Source organism: Chaetodon auriga, chromosome 15 (assembly GCF_051107435.1).
Source record: "Chaetodon auriga isolate fChaAug3 chromosome 15, fChaAug3.hap1, whole genome shotgun sequence".
In the NCBI taxonomy this organism is placed as follows: domain Eukaryota; kingdom Metazoa; phylum Chordata; class Actinopteri; order Chaetodontiformes; family Chaetodontidae; genus Chaetodon; species Chaetodon auriga.
The window spans coordinates 11,724,618-11,746,782 of NC_135088.1; the positions used below are offsets into that span (position 1 = coordinate 11,724,618).

Below are 22,165 nucleotides of genomic sequence, written 5' to 3' on the forward strand. Positions count from 1 at the left end.
TGGACGCGGGCCAGTATCAGCTGGGGAGATTGTTGTGGGCCATGTGTGTCACTGTGTAGTAGCCTTTAAGTATGTGTGTGTGTGTGAGTGTGTGTGCACGCATGCACGTGTGTGCGTGGGATTATTTGGAGTTGTGTGGGGTTAGTGAAGGAGTAGGCTGTAAACACAGCTGTGTGTTGAGGTGAACGTGTAAGTGAGGGCAGCAAGCTTTTTTTTTTTCTTTTGTTCCACAGCCAAGAAGGTTTAGTTGTGTTCTTAAATTAGCCACATGAGCAACAATTGTGTGTATAATATAGGATGAATACATAGACACGTGCAATCATCCTCCAAATTGCACAATTGATCCTAAGATGACTACAAATATAATACTGGTTGCTATAAGTAAGACAATCCATATTCATTGATTGTATTTTAAATGCGCAATTCATCATCACCTCTCGTTTCGTAAGGCTTGCCTGTCTGACTGGTACCGCAGGAGCTTCAGTCTCTTTCTCTTGCACCTTGTCAAAATCCATGTCAAGCTCCGTCGGTACATAACAATAACAGAAGAACATTGAACTGCTGTGGGTGATGACCAAATGAGGCAGAAATCCCCAGCAGCTATGCAAACAAGTCTGCGCTCCACGTGAAATAAACATCTTGCAATTATTCAGCTACATCAACTTCACATGCCTTTATATGAGCTGGAGGATCTGAATGCACTGTTGACTGGATCTTGGCTAGATCTCAGGTTTCTTCGATACCACTGAAAGCTAACCTTTACTGTACCTGATGACAGAAAAATGCTTTTCCCACGGCTTTATCCAAGATGCTTGGTAGTAAATTTAGTGTAAGAACTGGAGTATAAAAGTGAAATCAAACATCATGTGTATTATATCTTGCTTTGCTGGTTTGTCTGTGGTACCAAGCTGCACAAATCTTGCTAAGTCAGGGGTTCAATGTACAGATAGTCTCATTGATTGTTGTATTTATATAGATTAACTCATTTTACTGCACTTATTTTACTACCTCGTAACGTCGTAATACGAATATGCTGTATTAACTGCATATCGGGCCAATGTTGAGTTTTACCTTCAGGTTAATATTTGCTGTTCTTGAAAGCCAGACGGTGACCATAGTGGATGTAAGTCTCTGTGTCCTGGCTCACTTCCCGTCCTAAGGTCTGTCCAAAGCCAAGTCTGCCCCTCCCTTTAGTAATAGCCTTCTCATAAATGACTGAAGTTAACTCTCGCTCTTCAAAGTTCCCATTCACAGGCCAGATAACAGAAACGCTGTTAAACATTAATTACTTCTCAGTTCTTCCCTCTTGGTTTGAATCCTGAAAAAGATGAAGTCTGACTCCAGTTTGTCAAAAGAGATCAGTAGGAATTTATTATTTGCTTTAAATACAAGTACAGCTCTTTTTTTCTGCCATCAATCCACTGATCAGTCACTGGCAGTCATCTCAAACTGAACTCCAAATGGAGCTCCTCCAACCCAGAAATGTTTTTGAAACAGCATAATTATGAGTGGAGAGCATGTTGTGCTGAAGTTAGGCTCATGGCATGTGTAGCTTTTAAGCTGCAGTGCCAGCTTTGCATCGGGCAATTTGTAGAGTTATGTTGAACAAAGAACAGAGGTAGAAACCATCTTTTGAAAACAAGAGGACATCTGATCACCGCAATTACCCCAAACAATGAAAAACATGGTAGAATAAGATAAATATACATGAGAGAATGACAATGGCAGTCTTAAAACCTTTTGCTACACAAGCAGATTGCTAATCCTGGATCTGAACAATGAGAGAAAAGAAAGAAAGTGCAGATGATGAGTTTAACACATGGAGCCTGAAAACACCTCATCATGTTGGTGACAATCATGAGTGAATCATAGAAATAAAATGCACAGAACAGAGAGCTGACATGGAAAATAAATACTGCACCGGTTGCTAAATCCTTGTACATTCATCAGGGCTCATGCATTCAGGCTTTTGCTTCCCACTCGTCTGGCTCATGTGCTACATTGCCACTTATGCCACTTTCCTGTGAGAATCCCAGCCTATTCATTGCATGCTTTTTTTGTTGTGCTAAGATGAACAACTTCACAGTAAAATGCATTTAAGTTAATGACTGATGTAACTGACGTTAGGAAGCACTTCTTTCAAAGACACAGAGGTGATCAGCAAATTGAGTTGTCCCTGAATAACAAAGGGAATGTGCTGTTGTGCATAACTGCACACCACAAAAGAGTGCTGAACTGCTGGAGATGCAGGCATGTAGATTGATCACAGGTTTTCATCCAATTTCTGTTTTGGATTTGGGATGATCTACAATTTGACAAAAAAGAAAAAAAAAAAATCTTAGGGTAACAACGCAGCATAGTGTGAGCTGTGTTTGGTTTCCTACTGTCAAAATGTGGCAGCAAGTCCTCTTTTCATATAAATAATGCTAAGAACACAAAAGTCTCCTTCTCACTCACATCTGAACTGTCACAAGAGTCTCTAAAAACCTAGGAGACACATACAGTACATAGTGTAGCCTGCATACATACAAATATACATATATGCAAATACACAAAAACAATAGCCTCTCCATGTGAAATAATGGCATTTCTGGATCTGAAATCATAATTTCATATAAAAATATATAAAAATAAAAGTAAAAATCAAAAGAAGTGTCATTTGAATTGGTGAGAAAAACAATTGTCTTCATTGCTCTTCCACTGTGTGATGTGATGGCAATTCAATGAATCAACGTCTTTGTGAATACACAGTTTTTCCGTCCATGGGATTCACACACATATCCAGAGGCCATTTTAAAAGCAGCTCCTAGATGAGTTTAATACTGGAGTGTTAAGAATGTCCACAGACACAAAGAGAGGAACAAGGTCCTTAGCTCTCTGGCCAGCCAGTGAGGTAACATGAAAACTACACATCTATCTACACACTAAGGGATCTCTGACTGCAGGGCATGGTAAGTGCACATTCCCATGAAGAGGTCAGTTTACCTCTTAACCCTGTTCAGTTCATCGAGACCTGCGTCATTTATGACATGGAGGGGTGGGCTGGTCCTGTCAGCCCAGGCACATGTTCCACTTTTGTGTATTCCCGTAACACTGGCAACCAATGGAAATACTTGAAAGAATGCAAATATTCTACTAGGAAACGGTTAAGTATGTTTTTGTGGGTGTGTTTATTGTACAAAATTCATAGGGTCGAACACTTGAAACAAATGCCACTAACAGGACATTTATGAGACCTTCATTCTTATGATGAAAACAATGAGTTCTGAGAATGACAGTACAACCGACACATCCTCTAAGGACAGCCAAAAGGATGTGCTATCATGCTTTGTTCAGGTTGTCTGTCTTTAAGTTCTTCCTGAAACTTTTTAAAATTTTTCCATCATATTCTCATCTCGTGATCAGGACTCTGGTCCAGTGAGGGCTCCCTCGTGCTGATCATGGATGCTGAGGGCCCTTGGTTGACTCCGAAGGGAGAAACAGCTGGAGATCGAGCTGCCAGAGGGGACAGAGAGGGGGAGAAGCTTGGGGACATTGCTGCTGATGAAATGGATCCCTCATGACTGATAGGGGACCTGCGGAGGGAAGCCAAGTGGGGGAATGTCCGTCCAATCACAGGGACCTTCGGGGGAACTGACATGGCCCCTGGGTGGGCCACTGACGTGATGAGCGGTGGAGGGTCAATTCTAGGTTTGGGATCAATTTTGTGCTTGGGCTGGAAGGGTTGGCGAGGGTTCTGGTTCTGCTGCGCAGTTTCATCCTTCAGCCTGGCAATCTCTGTGAAGACATTAGCCAGAGGCTGGAATTGAGGGCACCAGTTGAGCAGGTAATCCCAGTTATAGCTTCCACGGAGCTCCTCATCACTGGCAACAATAGCTGTGAGGGAGCCATCCACTGAAGGTTTACCATCTTCAGGGAAGGCGTAATCCTTGGGGAGGGAAATGTTGAGGCCACGGCCTACTCCTAGGTACCCACCTCCCTCGTCCCTGTAGACTGGGAGCTGGCCAGACAGTAAGGTTCCACTGAGACTGCCTCCCAGTTTCTTTCCTTTGAACCAAGTGCTGCCCTCCAGAGCTGCAGGCTCACAGGAGATATCAGAGAGCTGGTCAGCATCCTGCTGAATTCCAGAGTCTGGTCCTCTGGCTGAGATGTGCTCCTGCATGGACGAGGTGATGGAAGCGACTCGGGGGTACTCATTTATCATCCTGATCTCATCATCCTCCGCTGCCTCAGCTGACCCTCTTCCACTAGAGTGAGAAGGATCCAGAGAGCCCCCTCTAGTGTAGGGACCACCACCGGCCCCACCCTGATCTCCAGCATAGCCTGGCAAGGCCTGGTGGTAGATCCTCTCTCCTCCTGGCCCTGAATTGCATTCATCCATTTTCTGCAGAGCAGTTCCAGAGGCGACAGTTCTGTTTCCTGCATCCTGGCCTTTCTTCCTCCTGCGTGACTTGACAAGGAACACCACCACAGCCATGACCACAAGCAATACGATAAAACCCAGGGACACTGCAATGATGCTAATCAGCAGGATGTTGACATCAGGGGCCAGGCCAAAGTTGGTGTTTGTGACATCGATGGAGACCTGGGCTGTAGTGGTGCGAGATGCATCTAGAGGACTGTGAGCTTTCACATCCAAGGTCATCAGCCTGGTTTCCCGTTTGGTCCGGCCTGAACCGCTGCTGCTACTGCTGCCTGAAGCGTCCAACTTCAGGAAAATCACACCAGTGGTTTTGTTTACGTCAAAGAATGGAGAACTGGTGGGAAGAGAATATAGAACAATACCATCTACCCCTCCATCTTCATCATTTGCCTGGATCTGGCCGATGCTCTGGCCTTTCTTAGCTCCTTCTGGGACTTCAAAGGAGAAATCAGAGGATGTGAAGAGTGGGTCATACTCATCCTCACCTGTGATAAACACCTGTACAGTTATAGTGGCTGAGTGGTTCCCTGAATCTACTGCTACTGCTACAAAGTTAAAGGAGTTGATCTTCTCAAAGTCAAAGGAAATTCTGCTTCTGATTTCTCCTGAGCTTTGGTCCACAGTGAAGCTGTCTTTTCCAGCACCAGACCGCTCCACCATATAGTATTTAAGTTGGCCAAAAACCCCTGTGTCATGGTCTATGGCATGTAGAACAGTCACAGCTGAGTTTGCTGGTTGGTTTTCTCTGATACTGGCTGTCAGGACTTCCACAGGGAAGAACGGATGATTGTCATTTACATCTTTGACATCAACAATGACTGGAGCTAGTGCAAAGTGACCCTGTCCATCTGTGGCCTGGATGATGACAATATGGGTGGATTTGTGCTCACGGTCGAGTGCTCGCTGAAGCCGCAAGGCTCCAGTCCACTGGTCAATGGTGAACAAGTTCACCTCATCACCAGAGCTGATCATATACTGGACCTCAGCATTGGGAGTTGAGTCTGGGTCTGGAAAGATGACAACAACAGAGTACAATGAACTATCTGAAAGACAGAGTAAGAAAGCAATATTGAAAAAGGGAACAGACTGGACAATAAGATAAGACTTTAGCCCACCTGTAGCAGTCAGTCGAATGATCTCAGTCCCAGTAGCGGCTCCCTCACTCAGTGACACAGTATATTCTGCTCTGCTGAACACTGGAGGGTTATCGTTCACATCACCAATGGTTATCATGGCAGCAACACTAGAGCTCCTCTGGGGCACACCACGGTCTGACACCACAACAGTGAGGTTGTAAAGTGGCTTGGTTTCAAAGTCAAGCCCCTCAGCCAACAGCAGAGTCCCAACTGTCTGAAACCCCCGCCCCTCCAGGAACCTCACACTGCTTTCAATCTGGAATGCATTTCCTTCATTCCCACTGGCAATAGCAAAGTCAAAGCCAGAGTTTTCTCGAGAGAGGTCGCTGTCAAAGGCCTCAAAAGTCATAACTGTTGACCCTGGGATGGTATCTTCAGAGACTGTAGCCCTGCAGACAGAACAACATTACATATGTAAGGACAGCAGTTGAGGTTACCATAACACATCCAGAATCTCATGAAGGTAGACTGACCTGTATTCTGATTGGTGAAACACAGGAGCGTTGTCATTAATGTCAGAGATCTGGACATGGACAGTGGTGAGAGAGGAGAGTGAAGGTGAGCCTCCATCACGAGCTTCAATAACAATACTGACTGATGGACGTTCAGGGTCAAACTCAGCTCTGTGACTGATGAACAGGGTTCCTGGATACAGAAGAATGAGAGGGAATCAGATGTTGTCATGAGAAAGTTCATTTCAAAACATGAAAAATTACATATTGCTTTCTTTTCAAACTGGAAGTAAACTATAGCGGGAAAGAAGCCATGGTGGTTTACCATTGTTGGGGTCAATGTAGAAACCCTCCTGGGTTGATGACATCACTTTGTAGGTGATCTTTCCATTCTCTCCAGAGTCCCTGTCAGTTGCTGTTACTGTGACAACTGCACTTCCTGGTGGTGTGTGCTCAGGCAGAGTTACCTGGGGCACAGAGATGTTAATAACATTTGACCAGAAGGGCAAAAGAAACCAATAAGCCAAAAACAAACTATAAATAAATAAATAAATACTGTAATAAAATTCCCAAATTTATGGTGAGGAGGGGCCAGAACGAATGTCAAGCAACTCTCTTTGAAGATGCATGTTTCATTTTGTGAGAAACAGATTTTCAGGAGAAACATTTAATGTGGCATCATGACCTTAATCAATGTACAGTGAAAACAAACAGAATATCAGCTTGATTTATAAGCCATCTTACCTGATAGAGATCATGGGTGAATGCAGGTGCATTGTCATTTATATCTTCAACCAGTATTGTAATGTTAGCCTCAGTCTGGTGCTGGGTGTCTGTGGCTCTGACAGTCAGGGTGTACCACGTCTTCTCCTCAAAGTCCAGAGGGGCGGTGAGTGATACGCCTCCACTGTAGCGGTGAATCCCAAACTTGCCTAAGGCTGTTGGGTCCAGCTGCAAGGAGTAGGAGAGGGCAGGACTGGAGTCGACATCGTTACCCGTCACAAGAGTGATCTCTGTGCCAATCAGCATATCTGATAGGAGGAGAAAGAGGTTGAAGAACTGTTACGCAACTGTTGTACAACTCCACATCCTGGTGATAAAATATGTTTAGTAAATGTAATGCATTTGCTGTTATTGGTCTAGATAAGACACGTGGCCAGAAAGTACAAAATTCCTAAAAATTAAAGCACTCACTCTCTGGGATGCGGACTTCCTGTGGCAAGGGAATAGTGGGACTGTTGTCATTCTGGTCAACAATGATCACTGTCAATGTGGCCGAACCAGCCAATCGCGGACTCCCTCTGTCAGTTGCTGTGACCACTAGCCTGTGGATGGAAAGAAAAAAGAGGTTGTCCAAAAGTCTCTTATTACATGAGTACTTTTAGTTTAATTTGAATGGTGGTAATAGAGAAACATGTAAAAGGAACACAAAATAATGCACATCTACTTAATTTCACATTTTTTACCTTTAGCTATGCATTCTCATATTGTTAAGAAAGCAACACACAAAAAGCTATAACAATGTCACAGTGAACAGGAGTTTACACAGTTGTAGCTTTGATAAATCTGGCATGCAGACGTTAGTTTGCACTGGTGCTTATATCTTCAGCAGACTATGTAAACCTCCTAACCAGCTATCTAAATACAAGCTAGCTGAGTGAATATGATTCATGTTGTGCTACGTTCCCTTCTATACATGTTTACCTGCCTGTGTATACATACTGGACTTTTTTTGAACAGCACCATGCAACAGCTCCGACATTTATAATATGTGAAGTATATATTGATCCTCAAAATGTGCACAGAATGGTTGTTGATGTGGTTCAGCCACAGATCTGTTCTCACTTGGTCTGGGTAAAGATCTCACGGTCCATGATGGCTGCTGTGGTGATGCTTCCTGTCATCGGGTCGATCTTGAACAGGCCGCTCATGCCTGATGACTGGATGGAGTAGGTCACCTGACCATTTTGGCCCTGATCCACATCCTCAGCCACCACCTGGAACAAGGTGGAGGAGGAGGATTAAAAAGGTAGAATGATGAGAATTTATCTTTACCCTGAGCAAAACTCCAGTAGATCAAATACCAGTATCACTTTGTATTATTTATTGTGCAATTCACCTGTATGATTGGCATTTCATATCCCTGTGCTTCTCTCATGTAAGCCACATAATTCTGCAGCTGGAAGCGAGGAAGGTTGTCATTGACATCCTGTAGGATCAAGTTGATAGCCATGAATGATGTGGAGGACACAGTTTCAGCCTTCACAACTAGACGGAGTCTGGGGGTGTCCTCAAAGTCAAGTCCCTTGGAGCTCTGCACCCTTATTTCACCTGAAAGACACACAGATTTGAGAAGAAAATTAGCATCAGGAGATGGGAGACAGACTAAACTGATATGTTTTTTTTTTTTTATCCACATCTCTTTAACAATTGGTAAATCAAACCTAAATTCTCATCCTATAAGACATAACATAAAAAAAGTGTTGTACTGAGGTTCACCTGTTGAGGAGCTGATGGTGAAGACCTGTTTTCTGTTCCCACTGAAGAGGCTGTAGCTGATTCCACTTCGCGTGCCATCTGGGTGTTGAGCCTGAGCCTGAGCCACAGCTGTGCCTGAATTTTGGAAGTAGAGCAGAGAAAATATTGCTTAACTGTGACAGCAGAGAGATCATCAAAGTGTACAGAGAGACAAATTGACTGAGATGATTATTCCAATCCCCAAAAATACTGTATCAATTTCAGACCTTTTGCAGCATTCTCCTGTATGCTGACATCTCTGGCATTTCTAGAGAAGCGGATGCCGCTGTACTCCACCTCCTTCACGTAAATCACCACAACTCCCTGCGCAGACTGAGCTGGACTGCCCTGGTCCATAGCCTCCACTATCAGGGTCCTCTGAGCCTGGGTCAGACTCCCCAATGGCTCGGTGGCCTGGATCTCCCCAGTCAGGGAGTTGATGCTGAAACCCTTCACTGGCATGGCAAAACGGTAAAACACAGAGCCATTGGCTCCAAAGTCCTTGTCCTCAGCCTTCATGGTGGCCAGAACCCGCTGGGTACGCCTGCTGGATACTTCGATGACCAGTGGATCCTGGATGAAGAAGGGAGTGTTGTCGTTGACGTCTAGGATGGTGACTGTCACCTAGAAGAAAGAGGTCAAATATGGGTTAAGTACAAAACTGTAAAAAGTAATCTTCTCCTTAAGAATCAATCAACATATTCAAAATCTAACCCTTCATTTACCTGAGCAGAGGTGTTCCTGGGTGCAGCAGGTGAAAGGTCTACAGCAAACACCTGGAAACTGTATGATGCCCATTTTTCCCGGTCCAGAGGGGCTGATGTGGTGATAACACCAGTGTTCTCATCCACAGTGAACGCTCCATGCGCCTCTCGGCTAAGGAAATACAGAACCTTCCCATTCAGGTCATCATCAGCATCTATGGCTGAGACCTGAAAATAGGTAAACATATTTTTATGACTGACATATGAGCACTTTTGTTAGTGACATATACAGTGTGACAGTGACAGCGTTGGAGCTGTATTCTGATTCTCTGATCATCTGCGCAAATTCTTACTTACCTCCACAACTTGAGACCCCTCTGCAGCATCCTCTGACACTTCAACAGAATAGCTACTTTTGCCGAAGACAGGGCTGTTGTCATTAACATCCAGCACTTTGACTTCCACTGTGACAGTAGCGCTGAGAGCAGGGCTGCCTCGGTCCGTCGCCACCACCTCCAGAGTGTATTCAGCCCTGGTCTCCCTGTCTAGCCCACGTGAGGTGGAAAGAGCTCCGGTGCTGCTGTGGAGGTGGAAATCTCCATCAGGGTCCCCAGCTGGTCGGGCAGTTCATATGGCAGAAGAAAAGAAAAACCCTTTAAAAACTTCTGTGGATTGAGTGTTAAAAGAAGACAGGAAAGGGGTAGATCTGTGCCAACTCTGCACTTAAGTTAAAGTTTGAATGTTCTCCAGACATTTATGTGGAATGTATTATAATTGAAATAAGACAGAGGAATGTCAGGAGTGAGCCTGGGGTGGCTGTATGCAGATTTGATCTTTCATATAGAGCTCTGTCAAATGCACTGCACTGGTCCAAATGCTGCATATAGTATATCCCCTCCTTATGAGGTAAGAGCAAATCTACTCCTGCACACTGTCAGTACAACACATTTCACCAAAACAATGTGCCAAACTGATACTAATATAAGTGTGATTTAGCTGCAATCATACTCTGACATACGCATGAATCTGTCAACAAAGTTGTAAATTTAAACTTGACCATTTTAAGCCTGAAAAACACCAAAAAATGACAAAAATTCACTGCCTCTCCCAAGATATTGTTATTTTCACATTTTACACACCCTGCAACAGCAATTACAGCAATTGTGGCAAACTAAATCACTCCTTAAATCTAGTCTAATAAAATACTGTGACTAGATACACAACACTGTTTCTCACCAGTGATCCTGTACTCCAGCTCTCCACCAGGGCCTGAGTCAGGGTCTGTGGCCTTGAGAAAGCAAAGCTCTACAGGGGCCTGATTCTCCGGCACCTCCAGCCCGTACCATGGCTTTGCAAAGACCGGTGCATTGTCGTTCACATCCTGCACCTCCACCCGGACTACAGCTTTGGCAAAGTTAGGAGGCAGCCCTCCATCTCTGGCATACACTGACAAGAGATGGAAAAGATGACTAGATGTTAGAACCCATACAAAATTTTGTGATGATCTGTAGTAATAAATGAGTGCAGCGTATGACAGCTCAAACAGACAATGGATATGTAGTACCGGTGAGTGTGTAGTGGTCTTGTAGCTCTCTGTCCAGTTCCCTCGTGGTTGTGATGACTCCTGTAACAGGGTTGATGATGAAGCCTTCCTCTGTCACACCTCCATATGTCACTTGGCCATTAGAACCTTCAGTGAAACACAAAACAGATATAAATACAAAACAAATGGCTCACTACGAAACAAGCAATAAAGGAAATATGCTACATTTGATGTAGTATGGCAGTGATATTAATGAAACCACAGCTGCATAGAGCCACTGGCAAAACCTAATGAAAGCTCCACGCTCCAGAAATATTAGGCTCTGGACGATTGACTGTAACCACACATTTTCATTATCAGTAGCTTGTGGTTTGGTTAAAAGTGATTTGGTTTCTCAAAAGCATTTATGTGTCTCTGCTGTTTAGTTTGCTGGTCTTCCAACTGGAGGCATACTGTATGTAATGTATATCAGCTGTACCCCTTCACTCACTCTTCTAGCACTGAATTTTGGAATCCTTCTTCTTTTTCTGATTTCATATCTTGTCTTTTTCCTACATCTATCTTTCTTGACATTATCCATTGTCAGTGTTCATTCTGTTGGCATCTTATGGCAACCACACTATGTCCCCATTTCCTGCTCACTGACTAAATTTATTATGAACACTGCAATCAAACATTTAAACCAACCTTGGTCCCGGTCAGTGGCAGTAACTGTCAATACGGTTGTTCCTGGTCCTTGGTTTTCCATCACCTGGGCATCAAACTCTGCTCGCTGGAACACTGGGGCTTCATCGTTCACATCAATCACATGCACAGACAGCACCTGAGAGGTGGAAAGCTGGGGTATCCCATGATCCTCTGCTACAATGGTGAGATTGAAGACTTCCTGCTCCTCCCGGTCTAAAGCTTTAAGGATGGAGAGAGAGCCTACAAAAGGGAAAAAGATGCAGTCACTGAAAACTTTCTAAAACTATCCAGATCACTTCATTTAAAACCTCTTCTCTCATTCTAATTTTTCTTTTTCTTTTTTGTCTTGAACTGTGCGTTTAGGTGTGTTTGCTGTGTGTTTGGACTATTTTTGTGAACATGTAATCTTGTGTACCTGAGAGAGGCCTAGAGGACCAGTAAAAACAAAACCCTTACAGATTTGCTTTATGAGAGTTTCCACAGTTAGCGAAAGACCACAGTTCCTTCACACCAGCGTTTTTACTCTGGCACTCAAATGTGAATCAGTGTGCTGCAGCGCTTTAGCACAGAACATGTATGAACACAGAATCCAGACTACAACCTGGAACTACACATTCATTGATGAGTGTCCTCACAAGGATGTACAAGTGCCTGTGTGTGTGTGTGTGTGTGTGTGTGTGTGTGTGTGTGTGTGTGTGTGTGTGTGTGTGTGCAAGTGTATAGATTTGCATGTAGATGTGGACATGTATTACTCACATTGTGGGGACATAAATCTGATTACAGATTTATAGGGACAAAGCGCAAGTCTGCATAATGTAATCCAGGAATTGAAGGTAAGTCTATGCAAAGTTCCAAAAAGTGCTGGAAAAATGACTGTAAGTATGTGTGTGTGTGTGTGTGTGTGTGTGTGTGTGTGTTTAGCAGGCGTATGGTGCCTGAGAGAGTGTGTAATTTATAAATGCCACAGCATGCCAAACACATACATCGTGTGTTGACTGTTGGCGTTTGAGACTGAAGATCAGATGTTCCTGTGAGGTTTTGCAAGCCCCCATGTTTCAGCCAAACGCAAACATATGCAAAACATTTGCTGTACTATTTCATCGTCCTCTGCAGCCAATTTAGTGTTACTGATACAGTATCAGCCATATGATAAAGGTACTCTTACTCTCTCTGGATTATCTTTGCTCAAACTCAGATGTAACTTTGTTTTAGTGCTACCGAAGATCCCAAGGTTTCCAAAGACAAAAAAAAGATACTAAATTTCAGGGAAATTAGCATAATATACTGCACACGACAGAGAAACTTTTTGCTGCAGACATAAAAATGGCATCCAGGATCTGATTATATAGTGTAAGTAGGACACCGCTTTAATGAGAGAACAAGCAGATACAGAATATATCTACTGTTTGGTCTCAAACAGCATGAATACTAAGTTTTATATAATTTTGAGGACACCTGTGAAAAAATGGACATATAAGACAAACCATTAGCTGCAGTGGTTTATAAAACTAGCAGTAAAGCAGCCATAATGGGAAATAACAGAAAGCTCATGTTGGCAGTGCAGACATATAATTTAGAAGCAGTAATCATGCTAATGATACCCCCCACATTAGCCAGACAGTTTGGTAAATGTCCTCTCAATACAATGGTAATCTGCTATTACAGCTATTATTAACCATAAGCTTAACACCACACAGTGTGAGAAACAAACCAGAAGCAAAATCAAGCACAGCTATTACACCAGACACTTGACAGTAATGAAGTAAAGACTTTTTTCCATCTGGAAGTTGCATTAAGTGTCTGTCTTATGGCTCCTAATCCCATCTCAGCCAGATCTGAGCACGCCCACACCACCCAGCTCCGATGATGAAGCTATTACGTATACACATATATAAGATATCAAAGCCTGTCCACGTCCCTCACCCAAATCGTTTCCCATGAACAAAACCGTCAAGAAAAGAACACCACAGCATTATTCAAGTGAAATATTGCTCTAAGGCATTGAAAGACCATCTAGTAAAGAGGGTTATGAGGGTTATGAGTGTTTTAGCAGTTGAGACCCTGCACTTTGGTGGGTAATTATGCTCTTGTGGAAAGTTTTGTTCATCCGGGGGGGCTTCTATGTGTGGGATGCTGATTATCTATCAATCATGAAACCCCACAGAAAAAGGTTACATACTACTCCCGCAGTGTTAAATCATTCAAAGCAGGATTGTAAATGCATGAAATGATGTGAATTTTACCCTAATCATCTCTTGATGGGGTGCAAATTGGGTCTTTATGGGAAATCCCCACTCTCCACAGACCCTGTTACATTAAAGTAACATTACTATATTTTTAGACGCTGTGGCTCACCCTAAAAATAAGCTTACCAGTGTTGGGGTTCAGACTGAAGCGACCAGCGCTGTTGCCTGCCTGGATTCTGTATGACACTCTGCCATTTTCTCCTTCGTCTTCATCTCCAGCTATCACGTACAAAATCACAAACCTGCCGATAAACATACAAACAACAGATTATAAAAACCATAGACAACCACTTCCATGTGCTTGGAGCCATGAACAAAAATGCACTTCATTATTTTTAAATTCAGTGTTCATCCTCTGTGGCCGATGGAGGAAATCTGTCGGCGCAATGGGAGAAATGTCCATTGTGGTGCCAAAACCAGGCTTCAGCTAGACATGCCACTCACCCGACAGGCTGATCCTCCATGACGCTGACCGCAGACGGCGAGCTGAAGACCGGGTTATTATCGTTTTCATCCGTCACAAACACTCGAGCAGTGACCGAACCCCAGCGCCTCTGAGAGGGATCCTCTGCCTGGTCTGTGGCCCGCACCACAAGGTAGAGGGACGGTGTTGACTCACGATCTAACCTCTGGCCTAGGGTCAGGACTCCGCTGGAGGGGTCGAGGGTCAGGAGATCAGGGGTGTCGGGCCAGTAGTGCTCGATAGAGTAACGTAGCTCACTGTTGGGTCCACTGCCATCCTAGAAAAAAGGAAAGGGGAAGAATAACACAGTGAGTGGAAAATCTGATCTAGCAAGGAAAAGCCCTTAAAATGTCAAGCATGAAAGTGCAGTCTTGACTTACATGATAGATGTTATACAAAATTGTTATACTCTATTTGTTCTAACAATTGACGGAAAACAAAACAACCAAATTTAGCTGATTTATGGTGTTTGGTTGTAAATATATATAATTTATACAGTGACAAGTGTCAATCACTGGTTAACATTATAACTCTTCTTTAGCAGATAATATTTTGTTTCATACCTGATCCAAAGCTTGGAAGGTATATATGGAAGCCCCTGGCTCTATGTTCTCTGGGATCACGATGGTAACAGGATCTTCCATGAACTGGGGGGCATGGTCGTTGCTGTCCTGCACGTTGATATCAAGCTGCACCAGGTGGCTGCTGGGAAACGACTGGGAGAAGTCAGACACCTCGATGTTCAGCGTGTACCTTGACCCCTTCTCATAGTCCAGCTCGCGGACAAGATACACATCGCCCTTTAAACGGTCCACCATGAAAGTCCCATCTCGGTCGGTCCCCCCAACTACCAGGTAGGTCACCTGGCCTTCCAATAAAGAAGATTCCTGCTGGTCATGTGGGCGGACAGAGCCAATGATAGAGCCCGGAACAGCCCCTTCGACTGTGTTCAGGGTCATGGAGAGCACGTTGGGCTTGGGGTTGGACTTGGACGAGCTGAGAACCTGATGGAAAGGAAAGTAGTGTCATTTTAGCATTTGTTGTGACTTTCCTCATCTTGTCAGAAACATTCAGATTGTGTCATGCAAATCAACTTTTCAGTATATAGTAGTATCTTAACCAAGCATAGAAGTGTCAAGGCAAATGCTGTGCTGGGCATGGCACTGGATATGATTTCCTTTGGTATTCTGCAAACAATGAAGCTATATGGCTCTCACCACAGACCATCCCTAAACATAGCCTTGGGCTGCAGTCTGTTTCTGTTTTGTTGCGATTACTATAATAACCCTCACAGGCATTCTCGTTGTGCGTGAAGACATTATGTACAATCCTTCCAGTAAATATCTTGACACTGCAGTATTCTGGCTTCAAGATGAGAGTTGGAGTTTGTGACCTGTGACAAAATAATGAAGGGTGTAATGAGAGGGAAAACTGTAAATATTCCACTTCAAATAATGCAGAGCAATAACTGCAGCCTCCATATGCCGCAGTCCGGTCAGATGGGAAACAAGTGCGTGCCAGGGGGCTTTCGCCACTCTGAGCAACAGCCTCAGGGTTTGATATGGTTCAGGGACAGATCAAAGAGCTCTGAAGACAGCAAACAAAAGCAGATTTTAACAAGCTCTGGTTTCGTCATCAAAAAATCCATACACACACCAGCCCTTGCTCAAGATATGTTGCAATGAATTGCATCTTGTCTTTATCGAAATGTGAATAGCGAGAATAAACCTCGAAGACGAGGGACGTGATGTGAATAATGTGCATAATTTAGTCTCGTGCTGACCACAAAGACTGAAGCTATGTGCAGACATTTGCAGCTACAATGCACAGCAAACCACATGTGAAAGGGCCACCTGTTACTGACTCCCTTTTAAAAAAGCAAGAGAGCAAAACCATGTCTATTTGGTCCGTCTGTTTTTCCTTTTGCTTGATACAGCAACTGAGTGAAATCCTGTGATTTAATGCATTTAATTTAGTTAAGTGGTGTTTCAGCCCTACATGTTTGCCTGTAGGGTGACAGGAATTTCAAGTCTTGACAGTTTTAAAGTCTATTTCTCAAGTTTGAATGTGATGCTTTATACAACGCCAGCAACTGTACTGTACTATACCATTCGTACTGTTTCCCAATGGCCTTTTCCAATACAAGCTAGCTAGTGTGTGTACTGTAGTGGTGTACAGTAATATCACTGCGTCTGATTTTACCCACAGCTATGTGAAATGTTATCTCAAAATCATTATCTGGAAATGTTAGCTCATAAAAGTGTTTGAATGCGTCGTTACAGTGAGCATGTCTCTGTGTGTGTGTGTGCATATATCACCGCCTGCTACCGTACAGTGGTGTATTCCCTTTCTCTCTGTGTGATTTGATGCAGCTGGCTCTCATCAAATCTCATCTGGGAGCATTTGATTCCAAGGTGCCTGTTTCCCCTCTGCCTAATCTCAGTGTTGCACAAGGAGGGCGCAGGCGAAATCTAAGGCAAGCGCTCCCGCTGTAATTAGCATCCTTTTCCTTTCTGAAATCACATCACATAAAATCACTGCGCTCAAAACTCCACAGTCAAAGCAAACCACCACCCCTCTCTGGCCAAATGCTTCTGTGGCAGACCTTTTTTTCCTGCTGTTGAGTTCCTGATATTGTATGTTGATATGCAGGCTTGACCCTCCGATGGAAAGTTCAGAACAATAACTCAGTCCAGACCAGCTCCCTCCTGCAGCTCAGGATTTCTCACCTTGGGTTTTGGTTACCCCACTAACTTTTGGAGCAGGAAACACACACTAGATTGGATAGATGCTTTTGTTTGCACAGGCACAGGTTCAGTTTCTCTCCTTCTCATATTTACCTCCTTTTCCAATTTCTTTGACAGTTATACTGTTCACTTTGTGCACAGATTGAGGAAATTACTCGCAGCAAGGAATGCAACAGGACTGAGGTAATGTGTAGATGTGACAGTTTTAGGTTTGGTCACCAGATTGGCCTTTTACGATTGCCTTAGAAACATTTTGGAGACATAGCAAATGTGTAGGTTCTTGTGCATGCAACTGGAGCGTGGATGAGGATATGAAAATGTACATAATGTTTACCTGTATCTGTAGCTGACAGGTGGAACTGAGGCCTGGTGTGCCGTGGTCAGCAGCGGTCACAGTGAGGGTGTATTCGGCTCGCTCCACCCATCTCAGGGGGGAAGCGCTCTTCAGCTCACCACTGGTCGGGTTAAGGGAGAAACGCTCTGCTCTGGGGCCTTCAGAGGATGAGATATGGATATCAGCTCAAAGTTAAGTTTAACACTACATAAACATACATTAACAATCGGATGTTTGAGGGAAGTGCGTTATATTGAGAAATTCACTCACCTGATAAAGAGTAGTATACAGTCCCATTCTCTCCCTCGTCTGGGTCTTTAGCTGTCACTGTCCCTATGACTGTCCCAGATGGAAGCCCCTCCATCACCTACAATGGAGAGGGGTTGTAATTCAGTCTTTTTCCAACATACCATGCCTCTCTATGTACATAATCTTCCTATTGTGTTTATTCCTCATCTTGTCTTATTAAATTTTCTAGCCCTATGAACATTGAGATATAAAAGGTTGTTCATGCATCGTAGGATTAGACTTTATGGCCGTGAGTGCACACAGTATTGTTTATTTTCAAATATTTCTGGGAGAAATTATACAGAATACAGTAAGTGCAATCCTTCATTCTCACCTGAAGGAGTAGCTCCCTGTCAGGTCTAACGTGAGAGAAACTAGGGGCGTGGTCATTTTCATCTAGCACAGTGATATGAGCTGTGCCAGTGGCACTGCGAGGAGGCGTGCCCCCGTCCTGTACCACCACAACAAGCTGGTAGCTGGACTGCTGCTCCCGGTCCAGGGCGAGACGGGTGCTAATCTCACCTAAAGAAAAAGAGAAGGAGAGAGGCCATAGCTTAACAGCTTCAAGTGTACTATTGCTGTTCTTAAATTTAAATGAAATGGTGTTTATCTTCACCTGTTTGTGAGTTAATCTGAAAGTGCCTGTCAGTGTGCAGCAGCCTGTAGGTGAGCCGAGCATTGAGTCCAGCATCTCTATCAGTTGCAGACACCCTACCAAAGCCTGTCCCTGCAAGCAGGTTCTCTCTGACAGCCAGGAACACCCTCTCCTGGCTCAGTCTTGGGGAATTGTCATTCTCGTCAGTTACTGTCACCCTGACTGTGGCGCTGCCGGTTCTTCCCGCCCCATCGGGGCCTGACGTGGCCAGGACAGTCAACAGGTACATGTCTTTGACCTCTCTGTCCAGAGAGCTACGAACAAACAGCCAACCACTATCTGGCATGATGCCAAACCCGGCAGCATCACCGTCAGGCCTAAGACGGTAGGAAATAGGGGAGGAGGAAGATGAGGAGGAGCTTCCACCATTCCCAGAAGCCTCTATGTTGAGTGCTCGAACCTGGAGGAAACGTGTGTTGAGAGGTGTGTTTTCTCGTAGCTCCACACGATAGGTCAGGGTGTCAAAGCTGGGGCCTTGTGCATCTTGCGCTTGGATGTGGACTACAAGGGTGAAGGTGGAGCTAAGCTGAGGTGCTCCACCATCCTTGGCAACCACTTGAAGGTCATAGCGTGGAACGCTTTCGTATGACAGACTCCCAATCAGACGCACCTCCCCGCTTCCTCGGTCAACACCAAACGTCCTCTGGCCGCTGCTGCCTGCAGCCCCAGCAGAGACCAGGTCAAAGCTGATCTGACCATTATGACCAGAATCTTTGTCGGTGGCCTGAATGGTATAGATAACAGTGCCCATTTTGGTGATCTCAGGTAAAAGGAGGGACTCTGATGATGAGGGGAGGAAGGTAGGGGCGTTGTCATTGACGTCTGATATGGTTATTCGCACCCGGCTGGTTCCATATGCTGGAGGAGAGCCAGAGCGTGCCTGGATCTCCAGGTCAAGACTGGAGCAGGTCTCATGGTCCAGAGGAAGGGCAGTGCGAATGGTACCAGAGGCACTGTCCACTGTGAAGTAACCATCAGGGTCTCCGGAAGAGATGGAGTAGAGGATATCCTTAGAAACACCTGTATGCAGAACACAGACAGACAGTAAAAGAACAAAAGAATCACATGTGAGAAGCTGGAACCAGCAAATCTTTATGTTTATGCTTTATAAATGACTCAAAAGTAAAAAGAATTGTCTTCAACTGTTGATTATCTACTCTTCCTTTAGTTAAATGAATACATACCCACCACAAAAAAAGCATGACAGATCCATATCCACTTTTAGTAGATAGAGATATGGCACGTTTATTTCTCATCTAAGTGTTAATGAAAGGCTGGATTCACTCAAAGTAGGTGAAGAGATACAATCACTGAGAGCCTTGTACAGCTACACAGACAGAGATAAGTGCTCCTCTGTCCACTTCACCGGAGAGAACACTTCATTTTGACTCCCACTCAGAGTTACAGCCCCATCCAAATCCATTTCTCCATCATTAATACTGGGAGAAAATAAAAGTCTGGCTGCAGTGAAAATAATCCCCCGTAAAGCCCACGCTGTGTGATGGATGTGATTTCTTAATGGAGTGTATGCTCTTGCGTATTTGTGCAACTGCTGGGGTGAGAGGTAACACATCATACACTCTTCAGCCCATTACTACATTTTGTCCTGGTAGTTGTCTGATAGATGAAACCTGGTATGGCACATATAACAGGTTCCCCTTAGCAAATCATGAAAAGCAAACCAATACAAACAAGGCTGAAATGGCCAAAGGCAGAATAGAACAGCCAAGAGAAATACAGGCGTCCTCACCTGTCTTGGCAGCAGCACGGACCACTCCCACCGCTGTCCCCCTGAGAACATCCTCGGGCACGGTGAAGAAATACTGGGCCTGTTCAAACACGGGAGATGCCACAGAGCCTCCCACCACGCTCACATTTACCCTGGCATTGACCGGCGCCGTCAGACCACCGCCGTCCTCTGCTGATATCACCATGGAGATGACCGTATTGGCTTTGCCATGGAGCGAGCGAGACAGAGAAATCACACCTGTGGAGGAAGACAGTTAGGTAGAGAAGGTGAATTACACTGCTTTCTTTTTAATAAGTTCCAAAAGAGCTCATCCATATTTGTTCAGTACAGGTGGGTGTTAGCAGAAATACCTGTGTCTTTGTTGAGAGTGAAGAAAGCAGAGCCTCCTCCAGGTACCGTGCGGTAGGTCACCCTGCCGTTTGCCCCAGCATCAGGGTCATTCGCTGTTACCTTGACAACAGAGGTGCCCGGGGCACTATGGGTACTGAGACTGACTGTGTAGAGGACTGGATAGAAGGCGGGCCTGTTGTCATTGATGTCCACCACCGAGACCCGCACACGGGCAACTGAGCTCAAACCACCCTGAAAAAATTGATTCGCTGGATTAGATTCGACGCAAGTCTTTCACATTTAATATATAATTTTAGCAGAGCCCGTAAGGTCGCATCAGCGGGGCAGGCACAAATGCTGCATTAAGGACTTTAACTGACTAGGCTATTCAGACAAAGGGAGGCTACATCAGAAGAATAGCAGCCCTAGTTAAACCACATCCTCCCTTCCTTCCAGCACTGTATATCCCTGAAGACAACATTCAATTTGTTTTCTAGCCCTTGGTGAAAAGCGACAGTCCAGGACTTTCATGTTATGAATCTGTGACAATAGATTTATGTCACACTGTTAAGACGAAGCAGCTGTAAACGAGAAAGGATGAGTTCTCTGTTGAAGATCCCTGAAATATGGAGCCAATCAAGCATAGTATGCATTTGTCAGCATGGAGAAGAGTTTGCACTCATTACACTGTATCTGCGGGCTTAGTTTTACGAGCCCATTAAAAACAGGGATAGTGGAGACGGAGGGAACAGACACCAGCTGAATTGGGCTGGGAATGTGCTGGGAGTGGGAGAGAAGATGCATTGCGGGGGTTGGATGGTAAATCATAGACCTGAATTCAATCTTTACCTTGACCAGGGTGCATAAGAAGAATAAAAAGTATGATCACTACCATTACTACGACTAATAAGAATACATTTAGAACAATGGTGCAGGATACTGTTTCTTTCTGTAATCCAAGTACACACAAGAGAATGAATGCTTTATTGCACCTTATGTGGAGTTTCAATGCCTATTTAAGTGCGTCCACTGTGATTAATTGATACTTTAAACTGGGAAGATGCTTGAACAAAGAGTGTGTAAATGTGGTCATGTAAGGCATCATATTAACTTAAAAGGCATCTTACAGTAAGAGCTTGTTCAAACTGACTGTTTCAATGGACCTGTTTTTCTACTTCGTTACCTTTTTCCTCCCCACACTCCCTGGCTTTTCGCTCTGATTGCTTTGCCATGCTGCTGCGGTCCCCCTTGATTTTTTGAAGACACACAGTAAGAGACAGGATGCTGTCTTCTTCAAAACACGTCTCTTTGATCAGATTTATTCGAGTGCAGCTGTACACACCTTTAATTGGCTGTCAGCTTGAAGCTCTGATCAGAATTAGAACTACACACTCAGCAAGCAATGTGTTTGGTCGTGGAGCAACACAAAGAAATAGTGCGTCGACATCCAAAAATATTTTCCTTTAAGGATTGCTTTGTCGGCTTTTCCTTACTCCATCCGTTGCAGTGACGGTCAAGTCAAACTTGTCCAACCCCTCATCCCGGTCCAGAGCTGTGCGGGTGCAGATCTGGCCAGACTCCTTGTCTATGGTAAAGAGGGTTGGCGCTGTGTTTCCAGAGCCAGAACCCAGGCTGTAGGATATAGCACCAAAGGAACCACGATCCTCATCTGTGGCTGACACCTGTGGGAAAAGAGACATGAGGTAAGACGTGGACGGTCCACCGGTGCCAAACAGCCTGTGAGACTTAAGGATTTCAAAAAGCATCACGCGAACACACCCAGCAGGTCCAGAAATGTGCGTTAAATAAAACCTACATGTGTCACAATTATTATATATGAGCTAAGGGCCTTTCTGTTATCACAATAAAGTCCCATAATATAGTCATCTC

General features: G+C 44.4%; 1 protein-coding gene across 1 annotated transcript in view; it reads right to left on the minus strand.

Annotated features, from left to right (window-relative positions):
• Positions 1–1,344: 1,344 nt before the first annotated feature.
• Positions 1,345–22,165, minus strand: part of dchs1b (dachsous cadherin-related 1b) — an 81,790-nt gene continuing 60,969 nt past the window's right edge. The window contains exons 5-29 of the mRNA XM_076750656.1: positions 21,769–21,957; positions 20,296–20,527; positions 19,946–20,182; positions 18,157–19,215; positions 17,875–18,062; positions 17,523–17,619; positions 17,253–17,410; positions 14,735–15,175; positions 14,153–14,448; positions 13,835–13,950; positions 11,463–11,702; positions 10,797–10,922; positions 10,469–10,678; positions 9,590–9,846; positions 9,254–9,460; positions 8,756–9,152; positions 8,511–8,624; positions 8,131–8,342; positions 7,857–8,008; positions 7,206–7,336; positions 6,756–7,042; positions 6,337–6,478; positions 6,033–6,204; positions 5,539–5,948; positions 1,345–5,430 (exon numbers count right to left, since the gene is read on the minus strand). Of these exons, the coding sequence (XP_076606771.1) occupies positions 3,383–5,430; positions 5,539–5,948; positions 6,033–6,204; positions 6,337–6,478; positions 6,756–7,042; positions 7,206–7,336; positions 7,857–8,008; positions 8,131–8,342; positions 8,511–8,624; positions 8,756–9,152; positions 9,254–9,460; positions 9,590–9,846; positions 10,469–10,678; positions 10,797–10,922; positions 11,463–11,702; positions 13,835–13,950; positions 14,153–14,448; positions 14,735–15,175; positions 17,253–17,410; positions 17,523–17,619; positions 17,875–18,062; positions 18,157–19,215; positions 19,946–20,182; positions 20,296–20,527; positions 21,769–21,957 (8,118 nt within the window). The 3' untranslated portion in view covers positions 1,345–3,382. The remainder of the gene's footprint in view (positions 5,431–5,538; positions 5,949–6,032; positions 6,205–6,336; positions 6,479–6,755; positions 7,043–7,205; positions 7,337–7,856; positions 8,009–8,130; positions 8,343–8,510; positions 8,625–8,755; positions 9,153–9,253; positions 9,461–9,589; positions 9,847–10,468; positions 10,679–10,796; positions 10,923–11,462; positions 11,703–13,834; positions 13,951–14,152; positions 14,449–14,734; positions 15,176–17,252; positions 17,411–17,522; positions 17,620–17,874; positions 18,063–18,156; positions 19,216–19,945; positions 20,183–20,295; positions 20,528–21,768; positions 21,958–22,165) is intronic.